The following is a 22,885-nucleotide window of genomic DNA, read 5'->3' as shown; positions in this document are numbered from 1 at the left end:
TATATGATATTTGTCTTTCTCTGACTTATTTCACTTAGCATTATACTCTCTAGCTCAACCTACGTTGTTGCAAATGGCAAGATTTCATTCTTTTTTTATAGTTGAATTAATACTCCATTATATTGGGGCACCTGGGTGGCTCAGTCAGTTAAGTGTCTGCCTTCAACACTTTGATCAGGTCACGGTCCCAGGGTCCTGGGATGGAGCCCCACATCCGGCTCCCTGCTCAGCGGGGAGTCTGCTTGTCCCTCTGCCCCTAGTGCTTGCTCTATCACTCTCAAGTAAATAAATAAAATCTTAAAAAAAAATTCCATTATATATATTCATATATGTACATATAAATAAATATATATCATACTTTCTTTATTCATGTATCTATCAATGGACATTTGGGCTGTTTCCATAGTATGACTATTGTAAATAATGATACAATTTTATTTTATTTCTATATACTAGCATTCAACAATTAAAAATGAAGTTTTAACATGACAACCATAAACAGCATGCCAAAATATGAAATATTAGAAGAGAAATTTAATAAAATGTGTACATGACCCACAAACTTAAAGCTACAAAACACTACTGAGAAAAATAAAAGACAACCTAAATGAGACATGTATCATGTTAATGAATTAAAAGATCAATATCGACAGGGTGACTGGGTGGCTCAGTGGGTTAAAGCCTCTGCCTTCGGCTCAGGTCATGATCCCAGGGTCCTGGGATCAAGCCCCACATTGGGCTCTCTGCTCAGTGGGGAGCCTGCTTCCTCCTCTCTCTTTGCCTGCTTCTCTACTTGTGATCTGTCTGTCAAATAAATAAATAAAATCTTTAAAAAAAAAAAAAAAGATCAATATTGCCAAGATGTCAATTCTCCCCCCAAACTGATCTATAGATTCTACACAATCCCAACAAAAATTCCAACAAGCTTTTCTGAAAGAATTGATAAAATGGGGGCACCTGGGTGGCTCAGTGGGTTAAAGCCTCTGCCTTCGGCTCGGGTCATGATCCCAGAAGCCCTGGGATCGAGCCCCGAGTCAGGCTTTCTTCTCCGCTGGAAGTCTGCTTCCTCCTTTCTCACTGCCTGCCTCTCTGCCTACTTGTGATCTCTATCAAATAAATAAATATAATCTTAAAAAAAAAATTGATAAAGTGATTCTAAATTTGTATGAAGGGGTGCCTGGGTGGCTCAGTCAGTTAAGCGTCTGTCTTCATCTCAGGTCATGATCTTGGGGTCCTGGGACCGAACCCTGTGTCGGGCACCCTGCTCAGCAGAGGTTTGCTTCTCCCTCTTCTTCTGCCCCTCCCCCTGCTCATGCTTTCTTTCTTTCTCTCAAATGAATAAATAAAATCTTTAAAAATAATAAGAAATGAAATGAAATGAAATGAAAATTTGTATGGAAATGCCATGGACCAAAGCTAACACAATTCTGAAAAATCAGTCAAAAGACATTACATTACCTGATTTTAAGATCTACTATATATTTACAGCAATCAAGACAGCATTTCATTTGCATTAGGAGAGACATAGAAATAAACAAAACAGAGCTCAGAAACTGACTTATGTATATACAATTTTGAAATTTTTTTTTAAAGATTTTATTTATTTATTTGGCAGAGAGAAATTACAAGTACACTGAGAGGCAGGCAGAGAGAGAGAGAAGGAAGCAGGCTCCCTGCTAAACAGAGAGCCCGATGCGGGACTCGATCCCAGACCCTGAGATCATGACCTGAGCCGAAGGCAGTGGCTTAACCCACTGAGCCACCCAGGCGCCCCCAATTTTGAAATTTTTAAAAAAGATTTATTTATTTGAGAGAGAGAGAGAGAGCACAAGTGGGGTGAGGGGCAAAGGGAGAGGCAGACTCTCTGCTGAGCAGGAAGCCCGATGTAGGGCTCAATCCCAGGACTAGATCCAGGATCACAACATGAGCTGAAGGCAGACACCTAACCGACTTAGCCACCCAGGTGCCCCCAATTTTTTAATTTTTGACAAAGGTGGCAAGATAATTCAATGGAGGAAGGCTAACCTGTTCAAGAAATAATACTGGAATAAGTTATATCCATATGGGGGGGTGAACCCCAGTCTCTACCAATACGCACATGAAAAGATCCCAATGTTATTAGTCATCACAAAAAAACCAGAAGGAAATACCACTGAATACATACTCAGTAGAATGGCTAAAATTAAAAAGACACAATACCAAGTGTGGGTATGGATGTAGGACAGTAGAATGTTTGTATACTACTGGTGAGAATAAAAAGTACAACTGTGTAAAAACACTTGGGCAGTTTATTATAAAAGACTAAACATATACTTACCATATGACCCAGCAATTCCACTCCTAAGTTTTTACCAAAAAAGATGAAAATATATCTCCTCAGAATACATGAGTATTCAGAGCAGCCCCACTAGAACCAATCATGTACGGGAACAGACTCAAAGGTAATTCCCAGGACCCCCACTTCCTAGTATTCTGCCCCTGTGTGGTCCCACTGAGAGCGGGCAGGACCTGTGACTTGCTTTTGGCCAATAGGACATGGCAAACATGACAGGATGAACATAACTACATGTATGTGGTTACACTATGTAAGGCTATAATGTCCATTTTGCTAAGAGACTCTCTTCCTCACTGGCTTTGAAGAAGCCAAGAGACCATGTTAGGAAGACCCCTGTGGCAAAAAACAAGTTGGTAGCCTCTGGCTCACTGCCAATAACTGAAGTCCTCAGTCCACAGGCCGTAAGGAACTAAATGCTGCCAACAGCCACACGAGCTAGGAAGCAGATCCTTCCCCAGCCAAGACCCAGATGAGATCACAGCCCCAGCAGACACCTTGATTTCTTGTCTTGTCAGACTCAGCTAAACTGTGTCAAAAAATGAAACAAAAAAATGTGTGCTCTTTTTGGTAATTTATATAAATTTGCTGTAATGCTGTTATGCAGAAACAGATAATTAACAGAATCCAAATGTCCATAAACTGGCTAACAGATCAACAAATTGTGGTACGTCTATATAAGAGAATATTACATACTAATAAAAAAATAATGAATTACTGGGATGCCTGGGTGGCTCACTTGGTTGAGCACTGCCTTCAGCTCAGGTCATGATCCCGGCATCCTGGGATTGAGTCGCACATCGGGCTCCTTGTTCGGCAGGGAGCCTGCTTCTCCCTCTGCCTCTGCCTGCCATTCTGTCTGCCTGTGCTCACTCTCTCTCCCTCTCTCTGACAAATAAATAAAATCTTTAAAAAATAACAATAATAATAATAATAATAACGAATTACTGATACAACAATGTAGGCTTCACAGACATTACTCTGAGCAAAAGAAGTGAGACACAAAAGAACACAAACACTATGAATTCATTCATATGTAATTCTAGGAAAGACAAATATAATCAATATGACAGAAGTAGTTCAGATTTCCTGAGGCCAAAGGCTAGGATTTACTGGGACAAAGCATAAGGGGACACTTAGGAAAATTGGAATTATTTTGCTCTTGACTGTGGTGGTGGTTACACAGGTATATACATTTGTCAAAACTCATTAAACTGACCACAACACACCTCTTAGAATTCCACAGTAAAGTTTTTGGCCATAAGGACTTTGTCACTCAATAAGCTATTAAATTAATGTATGAATTTTAAGTCACGATGGGGGCAACTTTTAGGAGGTTGGACAGGAGGGACACCAGAGGGGCTTCTGAAGTCCTGGTAATGTTTGATTTCTTACTGTAAGTATTGGTTACACAAGTATTTTCACCGTTAGAATTCACTAGGCCGGACTCATAATTTGTACACTTTCTCAGTCTATGTTAAACTTCAGTTAAAAAACGAAAAGAAAAAGAAAAAATTTAAAGACTAGGGGATCATTCTAGATTAAAGCATATGAAAGAGAAAAATCAATGCAATCCCTATTTCTTGATTGCATTTGGATTTTTCTTAATTGGGACAATCTGAATGTGCACTGTATTAGTAAATAAGATTTTATCAATATTAAGTTTCTTTTCTTTTTTAAGATTTTATTTATTTATTTGACAGAGATCACAAGTAGGCAGAGAGACAGGCAGAAAGAGAAGAGGAAGCAGGCTCCCCGCTGAGCAGAGAGCCTGATGCCGGGCTTGATCCCAGGACCCTGGGATCACGACCTGAGCCGAAGGCAGAGGCTTTAACCCACTGAGCCACCCAGGCGCCCCTCAATACTAAATTTCTTGTGTGATCATGGTATCACGGTTATATAAGAGAATAACCTCACTCTTATGACAAGGTGAGGTATTCTTGGATGGAATACCATGATGTCCATAACTCACCCTCAAATATTTAAAAAAATATATGTAAAGAGACAGAAATAAAGCAAATTCAGCAAAATGTAAACAGTGTATCTTGAAGTTTTCATAGGAGTTTTACAAGAGTTCTCTGTATAATTTTTTCAACATTTCTAGAGGTTGGAAATTTTTCAAAATAGAAAAAAGGTGAGGGGGAAAGTATGTCGTTTGAACTCCTGTGATTCAAGAGTTCAGCAGATTTCTAAAACTACCCATAGATTCTCGGAGAAGGGAACCAACGCAGACTGAACACCGACTGAAGCAGATGCTCTTTACGTCCACGATTTCAGTTGACCCTCAGAACAACCCTGCAGGGTAATCGCTATTTTACAAAGGGGAAAACAGGGTCAGAGAGGTGGAGTGGCAGGTCCGATATGCATGAGTGCGAGTTCAAAGTCTGTCAGGATACAAGGTCATGCTCTTCTACTCCCTACTGTCCTCACTGTGTTATTCTCCCTTCCCTGCTTCTGGGTTTTTTCAGTCCCGAATATACTACATCCAGGGAATCTCGACAGATTTGAAATCTATGCTCTGTAACAGACTCAATAGTCAGTAACCCACTAAACAATCAAACTGAACCATGCTTCTGCTCTTCATTGAAGACAACTGGCGGGGAAGTACAGAAACAGGGATAACAGCTCCTGTTCCTATGGGCCACACCACATACAGACTAGAAGGGCCTCTTGTAAGATCAACCATGCACACCAGAGTAACATGAAGAAAACAACAAGGGTAGGAAGCAATAAATCTGACTTCCAACTCCAACACACCATCCTGAAGAAAGACTAAAAAGACTACCATTATGAAAAAAAGCAAGTATGTTACTGATTTCTAAAAGTCACAAAGGACAACTGGAATAAACACCAACATTCAGGATATTCCTTTAAATTGGAAGGAAATTACTCCAAAACAAATAAAAGAAGAACTTCAGTGGGCTGGCAGGCAATATGTGAAAAATCATGCCCCCCAAAAAACATTATAAGACTTGAAAAAAGATTTCTCATTTGCAAGTGAAAATCCAGAGTTTAATGAATGCAATAATAACAGATAACACACTATGTCAAGCACTGTTCTAAAATTAAGTTAATTTAGAAGCGCCTAGGTGGCTCAATTGGTTAAGTATATAACTCTTGATTTCGGCTCAGGTCATGATCTCAGGGTTGTGGGATCAAGTCCCCATCGGGCTCCACACTCAGTGGGAAGTCTACTTGAGGCTCTGTCTCCCTCTCCCTCTGCCCCTCACCTGCTGATGCACACGTGTGCATTCTCTCTTTCAAATAAATAAATCTTTAAAATAGGGGCTCCTGGGTGGCTCAGAGGGTTAAAGCCTCTGCCTTCAGCTCAGGTCATGATCCTGGGGTCCTGGGATCGAGCCCCGCGTCAGGCTCTCTGCTCAGGGGGGAGCCTGCTTCCCTTCCTCTCTCTTTGCCTATCTCTCTGCCTACCTGTGATCTCTGTCTGTCAAATAAATAAATAAAATCTTATAAATAAATAAATATTTTAATTAATTAATTAATTGGTTGCTTAAGTGATTTTCTTTATTCTCAGAGAAATCCTTTGAGATAGGCACTGGTGTTATTCCTATTGTGCAGATGTTGAACTAAAGCCAAAGAAGTACCTTGCCCAAGATCACACAGCTGTTAAGTAGTGGGGCTAGGATTCTAAGCCAATAGGGATGGCTTTGGAGCCCACACCACTGCTCTACACTGTCTCTCAAAGGAAGAAAGGGTTGGGTATCACCCTGTAGCTTTCAAAATGAGTGACTGAGGCCACAAAGCCCACCCCTAGACCTTCTATGAAACAAATACTGACTCAGCCCCAAAGGCAAAATGTGTTCTTTCTTACAGACCAGGTTTGCAGGGAATCATCCAAATAGTCCCTTCAATTCCATTCCGCTTTGACTGGAGGAATGGGAAGCCAAGTAGATCAGGACTTGAAAATAAAATGACAAGCAACTGCTGAAAAGAGTTCATTCATTTCATAAGTGTGCACTTGCAGCTTATTGTTAGACAGTGACAGAATTTGGCATGAGGACCTCAAATTCTCCCGAGACTGCCAGCGTATTCTGATGCAATCCCATCTCTACCAGCTTTGGAAAGGAGGGCAAAGGAGCAGCAGAGCTGAAAACCAAACAAGTGCTGGCCAAACCCTCTGAAAGGACCTTAGATCCCTTCTACACATACAGAGAGGACAATTTCCAGAACCAAAGGAATCCTCGGGCACTACAATGGTTCCAAGTGGCAAGCGTTTTAGTAGCCTTCACAGCACTGGCAAATTAAAAGTCCTAGAAGAATCAGGACTGAAGACCCCTTTAATCTCAGCCTGTGAACATTCCTAACATAAAACAGTTCAGAAAGGCCTAGATTCTGAGAAGCCTCAGCATTTGAGCAAGCTAAGAGGTAGAAGGCAAGAAAGAAGGCCCCCTCCTCTGAGACACTCCTACACTCCAGAATTTCTGACAGTGAGAAGGCCAGAATCAGTCTCAGTTATTTCCCATAATTTACAATCCAGACATCTTTCTGAACCAGGCACTCTGCTAACAGAAGCTGGTCTGGGGAACACACAGCTCCTCTTAAGTGCTATTCCTGTAATAGACTTATCATGAAGAATATAACAGTAAGAAACTTTAAGCAGTGTTCTTCTCCCAAGGAAGGAAAATACCAGTAACCTATGAAAAGTCTACAGGGGTTTCAAGGAGGTGGGAGGTGAATGATGAAGTCCAGACTGGAACCATTTTCTTCTTCCTCTGTCTAATCCTAACTAAATGTAAGCATGTGTGGTAACTAGTGGAGTCACACATCTGGGTTTAAATCCAGACCCAATCAGACACATGATTTAGGGCATGTTACAGACCTTAAGCATCCACTTCTGTGAAATGGCAGTTAACAGCCTGATTTTCATAAAGGTCATAATGAGCACTAAACAACCATAAACGTTAATTTGTCCCCAGCATGACAGCACACCCTCAGTAAATGCTAGGTACCGCTTACCCCATCCATGTCTACTCCAGCCCACTCCACCTCTGAATTTCAAATCCTTTCCTAGGCCTTATCATCCACTGCTTCCCGACAGCAGACGTACAGGCAAGAGCACCGGCCCTCAAGGTCCCCTAAATGGAATGGGAGTTAGCTGAATCGGTGTCTGAAAAGCTAGAACGGAGTCCTTTGGCGGAGAAAACCAAACTCTGGGAAGCAAGGACGGATCCTCAACCAAAAGCCTGGTGGCGTCTGTTGTTTACAAGTGAGTCCCTTTCCTACCAACGCACTGCGAGGGTCCAAGTACATTTCCGACCCTCCAATTTGGCAGGGAACGCGCAAAGGTGACAGAGAGGCTGGCAGTGGGGCCACTTCAGCGAGGCTGAGGCTGTGGGAAAGTGGGAACCCTGCCGGAGTCTGGGCCCTCCTGGGAGCGGACAACCGAGAACGATCGAGCCTCTCACCCCTATCTTCTCAAGCAGGGGCCCTTACGGCTCAGGGCTGGAGGCTTCTCCAGCGTCCTGCCACCGTCCCGGCCAAGCGCAAGTGGGGCCTGAGGGGCCCTCAGGCTGGAAGTGCGGGCCCGCGGTGCCCCCGAGCCCGGGCTCGGGAATGTGGTCTAAGAGGGGTCACCGGAGGAGGGGCCGGACGGCTAGGACCTGAGGAGGGGCGGGGCCCAGGAGGGGGCAAGAGGTCGGGGCCACTCGCTGCGGAGGCTCTGGGCCCCCGCTCGGCTGCCAGCCGCACGCCGAGCGCCCCCTCCAGCCAGGGTCCCCGCCACTACGGCAGGGCAGTCCCACTCCCCTTACCTGGCTCGGCTGCTCTGCCTGCTCCGAGGACGCCATCTTTCTGAGGCCTAACTAATCTATCGCCGCTGGGCGAGGCTTCTCCCAAGCGCCCTCGCTCTCGCACACACGCCCAGACCGAAGTAGCCGGAACTGAGCTGGTCGATGGCAGGCACGTAGGGAGGAGAGTGAACTCCCACGTCTGGGTCACCTCACGCTATTGCTACTAGGTCTCCGCTGGCCAGGGAGATCCTAAGTCCGTCCTTTTTGCATTTTTATATGTGTATTATTCTCATTGAATTAAATCTCTGCCCATCCCCACGATGCCTTGGGTACAGGCAGGGACTCACAAAGTCTTTAATAAATGAATGAATGGGAAGAAACTTGGAAATTAATTAATTTAGGCTCAGTTCAGTACCATTTGTTGAATGCCTACTATTTGCCAGGCACTTTGGTAACCGCTAGAAATAAAAAGATCCAAGACTCAGCTCCTGCACACACAACTACAGCATCTTGGAGATAGGAGTCTGATAAAGGTTTGCAGATCTATTAGGAGAACGCTGAATGGAGCTTTTTTGGAGAGGATAGGCTTCCACATTCTTACTTTATAGTAGTTAGATTTTAAGCTAACTATAAAATTACACGAAAAGATTGCATGTATTAGAACTCAGTTCGTATTGCAGTTGTGTTTTGTGATTGATTATGGAGTGTTCAAAACGGTTGCCTCAAGTAACAATTCCCCCTACCAAAAGCTGTTTTAAATGCCTACTCTTTCTTTAGGAGATATCTTATTTTCTTATAAACAAAATATGAAAGAGACTCGATGAATATGGGTTATTTCTTGTTTACATAATATCCCCCCACTTTTAAAGGAGGAAACTTTTTTTTTTTAAGATTTTATTTATTTATTTGTCTGAGAGAGAGAGAGATCAGAAGTAGGCAAGGGGGGAGGAGCAGGCTCCCTGCTGAGCAGAGCCCCCCCCCCCAAGGGCTCCATCCCAGGACCCTGAGATCATGACCTGAGCCAAAGGCAGAGGCTTAACCCACTGAGCCTCCCAGATGCCCCTGATTTTTTTATTATTATTTTAATGTTTAATTTTTCAGAGTGGGTAAGTAGCAGTATTAGAATGAAGATAAATTTATTGCCAAGCAGCATCTGGACAATCTCAAACTGTGATGCGGTTCACATTTTCCCTTTCCCCTCTGCTTTCTTTGAGACCTTAATGTTTAATCTAGTTGTGTAAGCATTTTGTTCCGGGATCCCAACCCAATTTGCACCTGCTTTGATCCCAACCCAATTTGCACAGCTAAAGCAGGGAATCGAACTGGTGGAAATGTATCTTGTGCTTCTCTGTTACATTTTCAGCAGGACTGAAAACTACAGTCATCAATTTTTAAACTGACTTCCTTCAGATTATCCTGAAAGTTGGGACATCTTACAGATCTTTTCAGTTTGGAGAGGAAAAACAAATTAATACAGTACAATGACAGATTGTTCCATTTAAATATTAACATTTTGCATCTATATATGTAAACAAGAGTGCCCTAAAAACACAAGGGAGTATATATGCGTGTCTTTCATTATGCAAAATAAATCCCTGTTGACCTCATTTTGATCCCGGTACTGAAACTCCTAAATATAAAGTACAAAAACACTCCCCTGGGCCGAACTGAGCCACATAACGAAGTAGGCTTCGAACCAAGAGACTACAGCTCCCGGCACGCCCCCGAAGCCATACGTGATTAGCCGCAACTAAAACTACATCTCCCGGCGTGCCTTGGTGGTACGCGTGATTTGCCGCAAAGAGAACTACATCTCCCGGCACGCCGCGGGAGGCAGGAGGGCGCCGCGCCGAACCTCCCTGACTTCCCCGAGTCAGTCAGGTCCCACCCTGAAGAGAATGGAGGTGGTCGGGGAAGCCGAGACTGAGACCCGGGCTCTGAAGCCTTGTCTGCTGCGCCGCAACCACAGCCGAGAGCAGCATGGCGTGGCGGCCTCCTGTCTCGAGGAGCTGAGGAGGAAGGGTGGGCGCGGGACGCGGGCGGAGGCTGTGGGGGCCGGGGTCGAGGCCGGGGCGGGGGCTGTGGCTGCGGGGAGCCGGCCCGGGTGAGGATGTCTGGCAGGGGCGAAGCCGGGTCAGCTGGAGCGACTTGGGACGGAAATAACCGACGTGGGCACAGCGATTGACAAGTTTCAAAGCGATTATCTCGTGTGAGACTCCTCATGGTGGGAAGGTAGACGGGAAGCAATATGCAAATTAAGACCGACTGGACTTGGGTGCATTGCCTAAAATCACTCAGATCTCGGACCAGACCCAGCCCGGGGTGTATTCCTGCCTCCCGGGCTCCCTGCGGTGATCCTGGCGCCCCCAGCTGAGCCCCCGGGCGGGGTGGGAGCGCCTTTGCACCGTCAGTTCTGGCAGGCACTTGTGCGGCCAGGAGGGAAATGCTGCAGACCATTCTGGAGTTCCAGGCAAGGAGCAGGTGCTGTGAATGACCCGAGTCCTGAGTCTGGCCCCACACTGACTAGCCGCTTGACCTTGTACTTAAGCAGCCCGCGACCCTCAGTTTTCTCATCCGCAAAATGGGTCTAATATTTCCAGCCCTGCTTTACAAGATCCTTGGGACTCTCAAAGCAGATGATGCATTTACATGACTTACATGTATTATGAGCCGGTAGCAATGGATTGTTTATCCACTGAAGTTCTACTGGTTAAAGGTGTGAGCCGAGCGGTCCCCAGGAATGTAGTCAAAGGGGATGTCAGTGTTCAGTGCTTTTTCTCAGAGTCACCAAGACCCGCAAGATACCAGACAGGAATCTTTCAGAGACCCAGGAGCAGCCAAAGCGTTATAGATGCTTTAGTGAGATGGCTTTTGCCATACCAACATGAATATATTTTTCTGGGCGTTAGGGTGCTTACGTTTTAGTTCCCCTTGAGTGCATTAGCTGGATGCGTTGGGCACAGAAGCTTGTGTTAAGTGTTTGTGTTCTCTGGAGCTCAGCCTTGGCAAGACTTGCGGTTCTATTCGGGTGCTGGACAGCACTGCCCAACCATATATGTCCTCTCGTGGCTACTTTGCTGCTCACTCTCATCCCAGTCGCATTTTAGACTTTGTCATCACCAAATGGGAGGTACAGACCTCCCTGGACAAGCCTCTTGCCCTGTGACAATAAAGATGAGACGCTACTGATACAAACCTCTGCTTCTCTTGTGCCTTCCTGTAGGTTAGAAAGGATGCAGAGATCAATGCTTCAAAGAACACAAAGCATTTCCTTTTTTCTTTTTTAAGATTTTATTTATTTATTTGACAGAGAGAGAGATCACAAGTAGGCAGAGAGGCAGGCAGAGAGAGAGCGGGAAGCAGGCTCCCCACTGAGCAGAGAGAGCCTGATGCGGAGCTCGATTCCAGGACCCTGAGATCATGACCTGAGCCGAAGGCAGAGGCTTAACCCACTGAGCCACCCAGAGCCCCCTTTTTTTCTATTCTTTTCTTTTTTCTTTCCTTTTCCTTCTTTACTTTCCTTTCTCTCTTTTCTTTCTTTCTTTCTTTTGACTTTTGACACAGGAGAATTTAAGATGACCACCGAGTAAATGAATGAAAGACTGCCCGTTCCCATGGAATCAAATCAGACTTTGCTTTGTTTTTCAAACCAAATCCATCTTTCAAGTAAAGATGTGTGAGGGCCTTCTAATGTGGAGGTAGAGAAGCTACAAGAGTCAGTCTGTGGGGTTTAAATCTTAGCTCTGATACTTACTGTGTGACTCTGGACAAGTTACGGAACCTCCCTGAGCCTTGGGTTTGACATCTGTAAAATGGGAATAACAATCATCCATACTTAGAGGATTTTTAGGAGAATACTGTATACGAGAAGCACTTAGTACCAGGCATGTAGTAAGTGGTATATTTGCCAGTAGTTTTAGTTGTTGTTGTTGTAGTTACGTTAACTACCAGGAATTCTGCTATGCTCTGGGAGCATATATTAGTGAGAGTACAGGGACAGATGTAATTTCCTTATGGATACTTTGTCAATTGCCAAATTTTTTATTCCTCTTAGCCTGTGACATTCTGGCCATTGATAAGTCCCTGGCTCCAGTCACCCTGGTTCTGGCAGAGGACGGCACCATCGTGGATGATGACGATTACTTCCTGTGTTTACCTTCCAATACCAAGTTTGTAGCGTTGGCCAATAATGAGAAGTGGGCATACAGCAATTCAGGTAAGAAACCCTGGCCACATATGAAGTCATCTATACAATACAGCATCCACCGTGATTCGTTCTACTGCACAGACGCCTAGTTGCCATTTGTCTGGTTCAGCATTTACGCAGCTAACATTTACGGAGCCCCTTCTGCCTGCCACGGCGTGGTGCAGAGTCTTGGAGTAAAGATGAATGAGACGTGGGCCCGGTTCTCAAATAACTGAAAGACCAACAGTAACTAAAATGCGGCATGGCAGGGAGATCCAGGCAGAGTCAAGCTGTCCAGATTCACTCCAGAGTACTATTTCCTAGCCATGTGACCTTGAGCAAGTTCCCTAACTTCTTAGCACCTTACTGAGGTAATAATTGTAGTACCTCTCTCTCCTAGGTGTGGTAGGGCTGATAGAACATAGTATATACCAAACCAGGCTTTCTCGACAATACTATTGACACTTTGTGCTGAAGAATTCTTTGTTGTGGGGACTGTTCTGTCCATTGGATGTGAGCAGCAACCTTGGCCTTTGCCGGCTAGATGCCAGCAGTATCTCTTTACCCCATTTGTGACAACCAAAAATGCCTTCAGACATTGTCAAATGTCTTCTGGGGGGAGGCAAAATCACTCCCAGTGAATCAGAGAACCACTGATAAAAAAAACCTGTAGATCTTGCCTGATCCACAGAAAGCTCTCAGTAAGTGTTACACCATCATCATCACTGGAGATACAAAGGGGACTAATATTGATGAGCAAGGATCAAAGGCTAAGAAATGTCCCCATTGGAGACAGCCACCATGCCGCTAAATTGAGGAAGTCACCCTCCAGCAGTGGCTCTGCCAGTCGCCTTTGTACTCAGCCCCAGGGACAGCAGACAGTGGCTACAGCTGCTCCGGTCAAGGATGAGACTAACCCCAAGCACAGGAGAAAGTGCTGCGGACAATGAACGTTTTTGTGTACAAAAACAAGGTGCACGCAGAAATACAGCCCACCTAAAGGGAAATGTGGCAGGGTCCTGGGTGTGCGTGATCGTGCATCAGGTTTAAAGTGGCTTCTTTCCGTAAGAAGGATACAGAGCAGTTTCAAACAGGAAAAAATCGAAGGTGGACAAGAAGGGAAAATCGGGGTCCTAGATGAGGATTGGCTTTCCTCTGAACCCCTGAGGAAAGGCTCTTCACCACTGAAATTATCCTAAATGGTCAGGGAAGCACGTACAGTATCCTCGAGGCCTGTGTGTTGGAGGAGGAGGTGAACATAGCACCTCAGGTCTCTCTGTGACTGGCTTCCCCCCATGTCAGATGGAGGCACAGCGTGGATTTCCCAAGAGTCCTTTGACGTGGATGAAACAGACAGCGGGGCAGGGCTGAAGTGGAAGCATGTGGCCAGGCAGCTGAAGGAGGACCTGTCCAGCATCATCCTCCTGTCCGAGGAAGACCTCCAGGTAAGCCCCCTCCACAGCCCGCAGCCACACTCACCCGGCCTCCGCTGCCCCCAGCCCCTTAGTTTCCATGCATCTTGCCAGAATAATTTCATTATTTCTTAATTTTCAAACGCTACTTTGGTGACAACCAAGACTCTTCATTTTCTAATTCTCGCACCTAGAGTAGAAAATACAGAAGCTCAGGGGTGCCTGGCGGGGTACAGTCAGTTAAGTGTCCGACTCTTGATTTTGGCTCAGGTCACGATCTCACAGTGGTGAAATGGAGCCCCACATCAGGCTCTGTGTTCAGCACGAAATCTGCTTGAGATTCTCTCTCCCTCTGCCCCTCCCCTGCTCTCTCACTCTCCATCTCTCTCAAAATAAATAAATAAAATCTTAAAAAAGAAAGAAAAGAAAATTCAGATGTCCAGGCCCCACTAGACCTATTTAGGCTCACGGAGGGGGCGGGGAGTTAAGGCCGTAGCACCAGAGCATGGAGTTGAGAGGAACCGAGTGAAATCTCAGCTCCTTCACTACGACTTTGAGCCAGTAACTTAGCCTCTTTGCCTATATTTCCTGTCCAGTAAAACTGGGATAAAAATAGTATGTGTTAATTCCAAAAAATATTTCTTGAGCCCCTGCCCTGTACCTGGCAGGGTCCTGTCTAGGGGTGCAGTGGTGAACAAGCCAGACCCAGAATTCTGATGGAGGGAAGCATCTTAGAGGGGTAGCAGGTGGGGCAGTGTGCCGAGAGCAGCCGGGCTAGCGGTCTAGATGGGGAGGTCAGGGGAGGCCCCTTCAAGGAGTGGCTTTGGTCATTTTTAAACTTAGAAGCTTATATATTTGAATAAATACTATGAATACAGTCACATGGCTCAAAATCCGAGGGGTATGGAAAGCTATCCTGGTAGCCCAGAAGTGAAAGCATCCGAAACACGCCAGGCACTGATGAACAGCTGAGTCCAATGTGGCCGAGCCGCACAGTGGCGTGTCATTCAGCCCTTAGAGGAATGTCGGATTAACACACGCTGTGACATGGACAAGCCTTCAAAATACTGTGCTACGTGAGAGAAGCCAGACGTGTAAGACTACAGATTTATAATTGCATTTCTGTGAAGGGGCCGGAATAGCCAAATCCATAGAGATAGAAGGTAGGCGAGTGGACTGCCTGGGGCTGCGGTTGGGGGAACTTGGAGAAGAAACGGAGTAACTGCTAGTAGGTACAGTTCTTTTCGGGGTGGTGAAAATGTTCTGAACTGGATCGCGGCGATGACTGCACAGCTCTGTGCAGGTACTAAACCCACCTAGGTATGCCCGTCCTATGGGTGAATTGTGAGGTGTGTGAATTATATCTCAGTAAAGCTGTTTGCCTGGCCTGGTGGGGGAGGGGGATGGGAGGGGGTGCTGGGGTGGGGGCGTACGTGAAAAATCTTACTCCTGCCCCAGCCACTACATTTCCCTTCCCAGAGATAACCGATCTGTCAGATTCCCATTCTAGGGCTATTTTATATACTAGTAAATACAAGTATATTTTCTCCTCCCCTATATTACACAAGTGGAAGCATATTTACTCTTTTTTTTTTTTTTTTAAGATTTTATGTATTTATTTGACAGAGAGAAATCACAAGTAGATGGAGAGGCAGGCAGAGAGAGAGAGGGAAGCAGGCTCCCTGCTGAGCAGAGAGCCCGATGCAGGACTCGATCCCAGGACCCTGAGATCATGACCCGAGCCGAAGGCAGCGGCTTAACCCACTGAGCCACCCAGGTGCCCCTATTTGTAGGTTTCTTAAAGTCTGTTTTGCTCATTAGGTCCTCATTGATGTTCCGTGTTCAGACCTGGCTCAGGAACTCTGCCAAAGTTGCATCACGGTGCAGGGGCTTCAGAACACCCTCCAGCAGGTGCTTGACCAGAGGGAGGAAGCCCGTCAGTCCAAGCAGCTCTTGGAGCTCTACCTCCAGGCTTTGGAGAAGGAGGGCAGCATCTTGTCAAAGCAACAAGGTAGGAACCACTGGCCAGGGGAGTCCCCCTGAGGGCCGAAGGCCTAGAGAGCCTTTCCTGGGGAGAGAACTGGGGTTTATAAGAGGGTCAGACAGGCGAGCAGCCGCAGCTGCTGGTGTCCTGAAATGAAATGACTTGCTTCCGTCCTGCCTGATTGCTGGGTGTGCGGCGGTGCACTCACACCGTGTGCCGTCTCCGTCACGTCTGCTTTGCAGAGTCCAGCGCCAGCTTCAGTGATGACATGGATGCAGTCGATGCAGGCACTAACCGTGAGAGCTCATCCGGAGTCACCCTTACCGGCCAGGTCCTTACCGCGCTGAAGGAGAAGCCGGCCCCAGAGCTGAGTCTGTCTAGCCGGGATTTGGAGGTGGGCGAGAACCAGGGACCCTGAGCTGCACCGAGCCACTCCCCCCGGGGGTGCAGTGTTGCCCTCCAGAGGCGCGTGTGAGGGCGCTTTCCACCTCTGCAGACCCTGACTCACAGCTGCCCGTTTGCAAAGCATCTCTATATCACATGGCTTGAGCAAAACGGGGTGCACTCCCTCAGATCGTCAAACATTATTCTCTGGGGCACGGCGGGCTATGGAGTGAGCAAACGTTGACAGGGAGGAATGGCAGGGCTCAGGTGTCTGGTTCTGTCGGCCCCGGAGGACAATCCGTGGGCAGTGAGGCACACGCGGGATGTAGTGAAAGGCGCACCTGCGGGGGTCCTCTTGTGCTGGCTCCACAGCCATGGAACCGGAAGCCGGATGCCACTTCTCGTTCTTCCTCCTCGACCCTGTCCCAAGCACCTCCCCAGTGTCGCTGGGAGGGAGGAAGCCTATGGACTCGCACTGGGCTACATTTCCTGTAAGGGGAGGACTTGCCTTTCCAGAGATCCTTTCCTGGCGGTGTTGGAGGGTAAGAAAAGGCCTGTGGCCGCCAAATGCAAACGCTGCCATTTCCGCGCCAGGACATAGCCCAGGCTGGTGTGGCCTGGTCTTGTTCCCCTAAAGAAGCTCCCGGGAGCCTGCGAGCAGAGGTCATGGTTCTCAGTGGCTCTTGTTCTTGCCGCAGTTGGTCACCAAGGAAGACCCCAGAGCGCTGGCCGCTGCCTTGAGCTGGGACGTAAAGAAGACGGAGACGGTGCAGCAGGCCTGTCGCCAGGAGCTCGGCCGGCGGCTCCAGCAGGTGCAGAGCCTGCGTTCTCTCCGGAGCATGTCCACGAGGAAGAGCTCGCTGCCCGGAGAACCGCCGGAGCCCAAGCGAGCCAAACAAGAGCCCGCGTAGCCGCCGCTGGAGAACCTGCGACCTTGTTTTTATTCGCGAGAAATACCTTCAGCCTGTTTCCCCGAGCTGGTGCCTTACTGGTGGCCGCCCCACCCCCTCACCCCCGCTTCCGGGGTGTTCTCCCGCAGCAGGCCGGGGTGTTCTCCCGCAGCAGGCCGGAGGGCCGGCCTCCTTCCCTTCCCGAGGAGCCCTTCCACCTGTTCGAATGACGAGGCCATGTCCACAGAACCCCGCCCCTTCTGATGAGAGCTTCTTACGTTTTCTGTTTGAAAGAAACTGTCAAGGACAGTAAAAAGAAATTCCAGACGCACTGTCCTTGTTCTGAAGCCAGAACTGCAGAATTCTAAACGCAAATGATAGTCGAGAAGGTGACAGAACGGAGTTGATGTACGGCCACAAACTCGCGTCTCAAGTTAATGAGTTTTTTGGTTTGTGTAAAGACACGTATTAAGTTTGCAGACCACAGGGACATATGGTGAGTGCAATTTGCCATTTCTAATTGTGAAATTATATCTGTTACCACTGTGAGACTGTTTCCAGTCTTCTAATATGTTTCATCAGCAGGGGGATGGAAGGTCATTAAATCGATCTCCATGTGATACGACTGTGAGTCTCTCTGGGTGCAAAGCAGAGCCTTCTGGTTTGTGTACTTCCTGTTTCTGTACAAACTTGGTCTTTGGGTTTTGTACTCTGACTTGGAACAGATTTCCATCCAGATGAATGTCCAGCATGACATGCTATGGGCCGATTCTTCGTTATCCAGAATCATCCTGCACAGGCGGGCAGAACTGGCATCGCCCGCCTCCCTCCGCCCGCTCAATGCCAGTGGCAGTCTGCAGGCCCCGAGACAACTGAAAACATGCCCACACACTTTCAGGATGCCCCTGGAGGGGCACTAATGCCAGTGGGGGATTCTTCTAGTACATTGCGGTCTGCTCTGTGCCAGCACTGACCATCCTGGAGCCTCACAAAACTGAGTGAGCTGCCAGGGTGCGGCTCCCCGTCTCACATCCATGAGCAAAGCTGTGCTCAGTGCAGCGTAGAGACGGGCCCCATGTCAGAAGGCTAATTGGAGGGTCAGGATTCTGGTTCGAATTCCAGTACTCTTCCCGCTTATTTTTTTTTTAAAGATTTTATTTATTTATTAGAGAAAGCACACGCACAAACTGGGGAGAAGAGCAGAGGCAGAGGGAGAAGCAGACTCCCTGCCAATCAGGGAGCCCGATGCGGGGCTTGATCCCAGGACCCCAGGATCATGACTGATAATGACTGAGCCACCGGGTTCCCGGTGATCTTCCCACTTTCAGGTGTTTTCTCTTGGGTCCACACACTCTTCCTTCTGCATCCAGATCACTGGTTTTGTTACACCAACCTAAGAAGTGGGAGTCAGCTCGAACTGGAAAAGTCCTCCTGTGCCTACAGCATAACTGCCAAAAGATTTCTGATCGCGGGCACAGTGCTGGTGGTGTAAGCCAAGTAAACAGCCCTGCGAGCACTGTACAGTGAGCCCCGTGGTAAAGGGAGCCTGGATTCCAGGAACAGTGGTACCTCTACTCACCGGTCCTAACATCATCTCCACCTTTGCCCCACTGAGTTAAAAAATACTGTCTTTAGTGATGTGTGTCCGATCCACAGGAGAGCTCTCGTTGGCTGGCCTGGGTGTCGGGGCTGGTATGCTATGCTAGAAACCAATCCACCAAGCCTCTTGGCTGCGTAGAATAATGGGGAAAGTACTGTAGGCTTGGAGGGAACCAAGCCCACTGTTGAAAGGGTTAAATGAAGCAGTGTCTGAGGAGGAGCCCAATGCCTTGCTCAGGCTGGAGAGCAGGTTCCCTTATTCCCCCCAGGGGTGGGGCAGGAGCAAAGACAGAGCTGCGGGAGGGGGCCCCCAGCTATGGATCCACAGAGCAAAGACCTTAGTCTGCAAACTCGGGCCCAAAATGCGTAGAGCTTGCAGCCGCAAACACATTCTACTGCCCACAGTGCCATTCACCGTCCCTGCGCTGCTGTGCCTCCAGGCCTTCTAGAATAGAAACGTAGCAGCCAGCAATATGTCTAAAAATAGGAGAGAGCGAGCGGGGCAGCCTGTTCCTACGGTGGGAGAAAGGAACGTCAGAGGAAGCAGCCGGGACTACTGAACTCTGCATTGGCCATATTCCATTCTTTCAGCTCAAGTCAAATGTCGGTCCCCATTAGGCAATCGGCTTTGACAGGAGCTGTGCTAATTCCCACTTACCAACCTTTAATTTCTGGGGAAAAGCAAAAGGGAAAAAAAACTAATGGGTTTTTTACTTTCCAGAGAGAAAGGGATGAAATAATAGCAGTCTGGGAAAAGAAAACCTTCATTAATTACAAAAATGATGAATGTGCCTTTACTAACCAGATTGTTTAGCTCTTTTATTTCTTAGCCATCCACTCAATTTTTTCTTTTGTTCTTTTTTTGGGGGGGTGCTTCAGGGTTTTTCCTCCATTCTATTTTATTTGTAGGGTTTTGCCTTAAAATATCTTGCTGTGTCTTTTTTTTCTTTTTTTCTTTTTTTAAAGATTTTATCCACTTATTTTTGTGTGAGAGAGAGAGAGAGAGAGCAAGCGCGAGTGTGGGGAGGAGCAGAGGGAGACGCAGGCTCCCCATTGATCAGGAAACCCGATATGGGACTCGATCCCAGGACACTGGGATCACGACCTGAGCTGAAGGCAGATGCTTAAGGGTCTGAGTCACCCAGGCGCCCACTTGCTGTGTCTTGCATTACCTGAAGTTTTTAAGGACTTTATAAGTGGTATTTCTCAACACCCAGCCACTGCGTGAGTCCTCTGACAGTGGGGTCCTCCGTCCCACTGGAAGGCTTCCAATGATGGGGATAGACTCATTCCCAGTAAATGCACTGAATTTTCGGATTGCAGAACCTCAGAGTTCACTGTTTGCTCAAACTAAATCAGAACATACTTTGCAGGGGCGCCCAGCTGGCTCTGTCAGTATAGAACATGTTACTCTGGACCTCAGGGTTGTGAGTTCAAGCCCCAGGCAGGTTGTAGGGATTACTCAAAAATAAAATCTATTTTTTAAAAGGAGCACACTTGGGCGCCTGGGTGGCTCAGTGGGTTAAGTCTCTGCCTTCGGCTCAGGTCATGATCTCGGGGTCCTGGGATCGAGTCCCACATCGGGCTCTCTGCTCGGCAGGGAGCCTTCTTCCCCCTCTCTCTCTGCCTGCCTCTCTGTCTGCTTGTGATTTCTCTCTCTGTGTGTGTCAAATAAATAAATAAAATCTTAAAAAAAAAAAAAAAAAAAGAGCACACTTTGCAATTACGAGGAAATGAACCAACAGGTTAATGGACAGATAGTGGATTTTCCTCAGCATTTCCCAACAGTTGTCTAAGAACTATCACCAAAATGTAGCTTTTCCTCCAGTTTACTATTATTTTAACAAGACAAGCACATGTATTTTTGATCCCTTAACTAATTATAAGTGGAAAAGATAAATCAGTGTTACTTTTATTAGTGTTACGACAAGCTAGAAATGGTAGCCCAGCTGCCCGTTGCCTCTTCCTTTCTCATCTAGAAACTGAAATTTTCCTTCTTTTTAAAACCTACCTAGGGGCGCCTGGGTGGCTCAGTGGGTTAAGCCGCTGCCTTCGGCTCAGGTCATGATCTCAGAGTCCTGGGATCGAGTCCCGCATCGGGCTCTCTGCTCAGCGGAGAGCCTGCTTCCCTCTCTCTCTCTCTGCCTGCCTCTCCATCTACTTGTGATTTCTCTCTGTCAAATAAATAAATAAAATATTTAAAAAATAAAAATAAAAAAATAAAACCTACCTAACTCTTCCTCTTCCGATTTATTCAAAATGGAACCCAGGGGCTCCCGGCTGGCTCAGTTGGCATAAGGTGCGACTCTTGATCTCAAGAGTTTGAGCCCCACACTAGCTGTAGAGGTTATTGAAATAAACTCTTTAAAAATGGAACCCATAGCGCTACTGAAGAAGCTGGTATTAGGATGTGGGTGATCCCTTCAGCAGGTGCTACTACTTTCAAGTTTTTTAAGTGTCTCCCATGAGCCTATTGGTCTGAGTTTCCTAAAGCCTAGAATGGTTTGCCATCAGTCCTGAAATAGGGCTACTAGGAAGGATTTTTGTCGAGTGTTCGTGTCACACTGAATTCTTTCTCAGCAGTTAAGGATCCATTCTGGTGCCAAGTATTAGAAATCAATGCAAGAGGGGCGCCTGGGTGGCTCCGTCAGTTGAACGTGTGACTCTTGATTTCAGCCCATGATATGATCTCAGGGTCGTGGGATCGAGCCCCGCATTGGGCTCTGCCCACAGCATGGAGTCTGCTTGAGATTCTCTCTCTCCCCCTCTGCCCTTAACCCCCGCTCATCTGTGCTTCTCTCTCTCAAATAACAAGTTTTTAAAAAAGAAGCACGCAAGAATGAATTACAAGCTGTCCAGGTGCTGACGACCACATCTACACACTTGTCTATGTGGAGCTACACAAAGGTATACTTCAAGAAAAGTCTACGTGAAACCTGATGGTAGAAAATTGCCCTAATATACCCATTTCACCCTAATGTATATTCATCATGAGCATATTAATCTAGCCTACCATGCAGTTGCGGCCAGTTAACGTTTTATTAAGCCCCGGAACCAAATAAGGTAAGCTTAGACTTGACAGATGTCCTGCCAGTCTCATTAGCATAGCCTCATTATCCTTCAGATATTATTTAGTTCAAAGTTAAAAGTCCCCAATCCTAAGGACTCTGCATGTATGACCCCAGTTGAAACTGAAAAACAATGAGCAGGCTATTTCTTCTAGAAAAATCTTAAAAGACCAAGTTCTGAAGGTTAGCTGGCCCTTCAGGTTGGCATCCTGCACCAGGGCACTGACCCAATTACCAGTCTCTTAAAGCTGCTGTGTTTGGAAGTGCGGGTGCTATTAAGGCTCCTCGAACACATTATACTTTACTCAGCTCGTAATTATGAACACGAGCTCAGCGCCGCAGAAAACAGAACGGAACGGTCAGCAGTCCTCCGCGCCTGCTCCCCTGGTGTCCAGAGAAAAGACGATGACGATGCTCCTCCAGCCAGCCTTTGCCAAGCTTCCTCATATCAGACCCCCAGAAACTTCCCGTAACTCCACGTAGCTTCAAAGTTTAGCATCTAAATACCATCACCCTGGAAGTTTCCGTTAGAGTCTGTCATTCAAGAGCCATAAACGATACACAGAATCGAGCAAGGACGTTGGGGCTATGGGGAGAATAAAGACCTGATTGGGGGTTTAGAAACTGACTTGTTCACCCATCATTTCACTGGACCAGCCCCAAATCCCAGTCCGCGTGCCGCTTGAAAGCTGCTCGGCCTCATATCACAGAAAAAGAAACGCCCCTCCTGTGTAGCCATCACTCATTGTCCCTTCTGTGGAAATTATTGAGGATCGGGAAAATGTCACAATTATGCACGTAACGATATCAATACATATATGAATCTGGGGGGCTCAGTCGGTGAAGCGTCTGCCTTCAGCTCAGGTCATGATCCTGGGGTCCTAGGATCAAGTCTCGCCTCGGGCTCCCTGCTCTGCGGGGAACCTGCTTCTCCCTCTGCCTCCCGCTCCCCCTGCTTGTGTGTCCACTCTGTCTTACATAAATAAATATATTTTTAAAAAAATACATGTATGCATCTGTCACGGAACAAAGCCTAGACCCTGTGATCCTGATAGTCTGGAATTAGAAGTTGAGGCAATCAGGCCAGAGAGCAGCCCTGCTGTGTATTTGGTTTGAAATAAGGCCTTGGAACAAACAGACTTCATTCTTCAAGACGCAAATGTAGAAGCTCTGATCCATGAAAGAACTGTAACAAATTAAAATTAAGTTGCTAATGAAAACCAGTGCGGGTATTTTATCAGAGCAGGTTTGAATGGAACTCTTCTTCTAAGTATGTGAAC

General features: G+C 46.9%; 2 protein-coding genes across 4 annotated transcripts in view; one reads left to right on the top strand and one right to left on the bottom strand.

Moving 5' to 3' along the window:
* The window catches only part of PEX14 (peroxisomal biogenesis factor 14), a 139,180-nt gene extending 130,998 nt beyond the window's left edge, over positions 1-8,182 (bottom strand). For both annotated transcript variants that reach the window (XM_059375379.1, XM_059375381.1), the window contains exon 1: positions 8,104-8,182. In XM_059375379.1, coding sequence (XP_059231362.1) covers positions 8,104-8,139 — 36 coding nt within the window. In that variant the 5' untranslated portion in view covers positions 8,140-8,182. The remainder of the gene's footprint in view (positions 1-8,103) is intronic.
* Positions 8,183-9,890: 1,708 nt separating this feature from the next.
* On the top strand, positions 9,891-17,558 carry DFFA (DNA fragmentation factor subunit alpha). 2 transcript variants are annotated; one of them, XR_009399528.1, is made up of 6 exons: positions 9,891-10,104; positions 12,137-12,298; positions 13,571-13,713; positions 15,502-15,691; positions 15,907-16,590; positions 16,747-16,836. XR_009399528.1 is itself a non-coding variant. In XM_059375344.1 (6 exons), the coding sequence occupies exons 1-6, from the start codon at positions 9,981-9,983 to the stop codon at positions 16,957-16,959; spliced, it is 984 nt and encodes a 327-aa protein (XP_059231327.1). In that variant the 5' UTR covers positions 9,892-9,980; the 3' UTR covers positions 16,960-17,558. The 2 variants fall into 2 exon arrangements, 1 of the variants encoding a protein (XP_059231327.1); XM_059375344.1 differs by having other exon boundaries at positions 9,892-10,104; positions 15,907-16,058; positions 16,747-17,558.
* The last annotated feature ends 5,327 nt before the right edge of the window (positions 17,559-22,885 follow it).

This window comes from Mustela nigripes, chromosome 14, assembly GCF_022355385.1.
Source record: "Mustela nigripes isolate SB6536 chromosome 14, MUSNIG.SB6536, whole genome shotgun sequence".
Lineage (NCBI taxonomy): Eukaryota > Metazoa > Chordata > Mammalia > Carnivora > Mustelidae > Mustela > Mustela nigripes.
This window is presented reverse-complemented; position numbering and strand designations above follow the sequence as displayed.